Here is a 3,777-nt window from a genome sequence, read left to right on the forward strand (position 1 = left end):
AGAATCACAGTTTCAATAAAGCCAACACTAGAATTTTAACTTCGGATGACAGGATTCAAGCATTACAGGTATTAGAAATGTGCTACATCGCATGTGACAGATCCGCAATAAATTATAGAACGGACACGAACAACTTAAGCATCGCTTACTCCGGCACGCTGCGATCTCTTACATGTTGATGCAGACTAGTACAGTCTCTAGCACTCTCTATCTCTGTCTTGCAACATTATTTCTCTCCGTTTTGACGCAACATTTCCCGACGGCTTTAATCGTGTGTGATGTGTGTTGGAAGATACTGTGTAAGTGTAGCTCATCCGTTTGCATTTTTAAATTTTGAAAAGTCACAAACCAATAATAATTTTACATATTTGACATCCACAGTGTAGTGTAGTTAACCAACAGCAATTTAACACCAATGCATATTTTGACGAGAGCTTGTTTGTTTTGTTTGTAAGTTGTGTATGTAATAACTTAATTCGTGTGACTAATCTATGTAAATTGTAAACTGTTAATCGTAGTTGCCCTGAGGACGAGGAAAAATATCCTTGAAACGTCGGCTTTGACATAATAAAACGTGTTTTTTTTTTTCGTGACCGAAATTGCCATCATCGAACCCATTATATCTATATCTATATCTATATCTATATCTATATCTATATCTATATCTACGTTATGAAAAGACGAGCCCAGCCGACCATGCCAACACGCCGCATCGATCGACCACAGCAACCGATGCGCCAGGGAATTGATGAGCCAGGAGAAACCAGCGTAGCAACAGCCAGGGTAACTACATCGAGACGACCAACGCCAACTTGCCCCATCGATCGGACGCAACGATCGATGCACCGTAGAAATGATGAGTCAGGAAGAATCCAGCGTAGCAACAACCCAGGAAGGCAACGTAGACACGACCAACGAGTACCAACGTGGAGGACCCATCGAACGATATTGGTTGTGCTGACTAGGTAGATTTAGTTAATAAAAGGTTTAGCGATAGGAATATCGAGTTAGTCTTAAGCGTGCGTTCTATTGTAATCGGTCTTAAAACGTGAATAAATATTTTTTTTTATAATACTCGTAACCATTCGAGCATTACTGGCGCAGTCGACGGCAAGTGCGTGGAAGTAGTGAAACGCTAAATTTCCTAAGTGCGAATTAAGGAAAAGACTTAGTGCGGAAAAAGCAGTGCTAAGTGAACCGGAAAAAAATACAAGTCCAAGTGAAAATTAGGACTTAGTTAAACAAACCAAAAGTGACTATCAAGTGATATCGCAAATAGAAGCTGCACTTAGTGAAAATAAGCGCAGTTTTAACAAATAAAAGCGCTTGGAAACAGAGCACCTCACGAAAGCCCAACCCGAGCAACATTCATCGAGAATAACCGGATCATCGGCGAAGCCACTGGTGAGCGCATATCACTCAGTTTGCGTGATTCGGAGCGACGGAAGGACCCACACACATCTACCTACAACCTACCAGAGGACCATACTTGAGACTCCAGATGATGCTGAAAGCATTTCTGTAAGTAAAACACTCTTAAACTAAATCTAAACATAATTCAATCGTCACTTTTCATCGAGACTAGTTGCCGATTGAATACCACATATCACAACGAAGTATGTGAAACTCAAAATAAATTTGTGAAGCTAGTGCAAGTGTGAGCGCATATCTAACTTAAAACTGGTTCGCATATTGTTTAGTTCCCATAACAAATGAACAAACAAATCTCACTTCATTTAAAATGGAGCGTGAACTTATGATCTCCCCAGACCTCATGCCAGCACCAGAACTGGACGAGTTAGGAGACCATCAAAATGCACCACCACAGGTGCAACAACAAGAAATAACAGTGGAGCAATTGCTTCAACATATTAGAAACCTGACTGACACCCAGCAGGATCTTGTTTCAACCATTAGGCAAATGAAAGCCAAAGCAGATGATCCATTCCTGCAATTTCAGACACCCGATCCGATTAAAAACATACCAACTTTTAACGGTAATAAAAAAGAAACGAGTGCATGGCTCGAAGACGCTGAGAACACACTCGGTTTGTTCGAACGGTATCGTGGCCAGGCAGTATACTCTCAACTCGTTAGAGCAGTTAAGAACAAAATCATAGGGGAGGCAAAGGAAATCCTGATTGCCGCGGGTAACCCTAACAATTGGATCGACATTAAAGAGGTCATCCTAAATTCTTTTGGAGATAGACGTGATCTCACGTCTCATATCCAGTCGCTATTCTACATAAAACAGGGCAAGAAAAGTTTGCCAGAGTACTACAATAAAATCAAGACCATCGACACTGCCATTAAATCCACGGCAGCGACGATGGATGATTACAGACATTCAACAAAAGCAATTAACAACCTCTTTAGTCTTATGACGCTTACCAGGTTTATTGATGGCTTAACAGATGACCTTTCAATGCACGTGAGAAGCTACAGGCCAGAATCTTTAGAGGAAGCCTACGCCATCACTACGCAGTATGCGAATGCAGCATACAGACGTACGCTAAATAAGAAGCCGACAATAGATAACATGGACAAACAAAGTTTTCATAATAGACAGGCGAAACAAAATAATTACAACAACAACGGCACCTCGCTTAATGCGAAACCTGCCAACTCCAATTCCAACAACCCAAACCATTCAAAAACATATGGGTCGGGAAAATTTAAAACGAGAAGCTCACCATCGGACGATGACGTCTCCATGAGGACGGCGAAATCTCGTGTCGAGGTGAATAACCACGACAATAAAACAGAACGCGAAAGCAAACTTGAGGAAAAACCTGACACCTCAAATCAGCTGGAGGAATCCGTTCTAGAGTCGGATGACGATGACTACTTCGTCGACGACGAGCTAAATTTTCAGGTGAGCGAAGCACTAAAAGCAAATAACAACAACTTCATACCCTATATTACAATTCCAACGTCGAAAGGTGAAATGAAATTTTTGGTCGATACAGGTGCGAACAAAAACTATCTTTCACCAGACCACGTCAATATAGAAAACTGCAAAACCGAAACGGGAATTAAGGTGACGAACATAAAAGGAACCCACTCAATAAACAGATCGGCCTCTTTCGACCCGTTTCAAATCAACAAGAAATTGAAGTTTTTCATCTTTAAATTTCACAACTTCTTTGATGGATTGATTGGTTATGAGTCGTTAAGAGACTTGAACGCTCAAATTAACATTCGCAAAAACACATTAAAAATCGGGAGAGAGACCATTCAGATGAAAAAGAGATTCCCAGATAATCACAGAATAAATATAACAGAACAGGAATTTCAATTTGTAAAGATTAAAAAAAAAAAAAAAAAAAAAAAAAAAAAGACGGAGATTTTCTCATTAAAGAAGAAAAGCACCACGAAAACTTCACCATATTACCAAGCCTCTATAAGAGTGAGAATAATTTAGCCTTCATAGCAGTGCAAAATCATACCAAGTCCCCAATAGAAATCAACATAAACCAACTTTAAGCTAAAACTGAAAAATGTGAAATTATCAAGTTACCTGATGCAGACATCGCATCGAAGAAAATCAACTACAACATTCGAAACAAACGAAGAAGTCAACGTTAATACCTCAAGCGACGACTTAGAAACGGTCCACTCAGCGGACACTAGCGATGACTACTTTATAAGTTGCACGGAAAGACCAATTAATCTGTTCAAAACGCAATTGATCTTTAAAATTGGCAATATAGATACCGATCTTCATGAAGAGGTTTTCACAAAATATCACAGATATACAATTGCTAGACCTCAATA

At 39.8% G+C, this 3,777-nt stretch overlaps 1 protein-coding gene across 1 annotated transcript; it reads left to right on the plus strand.

The window, feature by feature from the left end:
* Positions 1–2,396: 2,396 nt before the first annotated feature.
* On the plus strand, positions 2,397–3,181 carry LOC129732264 (uncharacterized protein DDB_G0287625-like). Its single transcript, XM_055692965.1, has 2 exons — positions 2,397–2,875; positions 2,943–3,181. The coding sequence occupies exons 1-2, from the start codon at positions 2,426–2,428 to the stop codon at positions 2,949–2,951; spliced, it is 459 nt and encodes a 152-aa protein (XP_055548940.1). The 5' UTR covers positions 2,397–2,425; the 3' UTR covers positions 2,952–3,181.
* The last annotated feature ends 596 nt before the right edge of the window (positions 3,182–3,777 follow it).

This window comes from Wyeomyia smithii, chromosome 3 (assembly GCF_029784165.1).
Source record: "Wyeomyia smithii strain HCP4-BCI-WySm-NY-G18 chromosome 3, ASM2978416v1, whole genome shotgun sequence".
Lineage (NCBI taxonomy): Eukaryota > Metazoa > Arthropoda > Insecta > Diptera > Culicidae > Wyeomyia > Wyeomyia smithii.

Bases quoted from the DNA above. Each gene is read 5' to 3' on its own strand.
- LOC129732264 (XM_055692965.1), top strand. From the start codon at position 2,426: ATGCACGTGAGAAGCTACAGGCCAGAATCTTTAGAGGAAGCCTACGCC.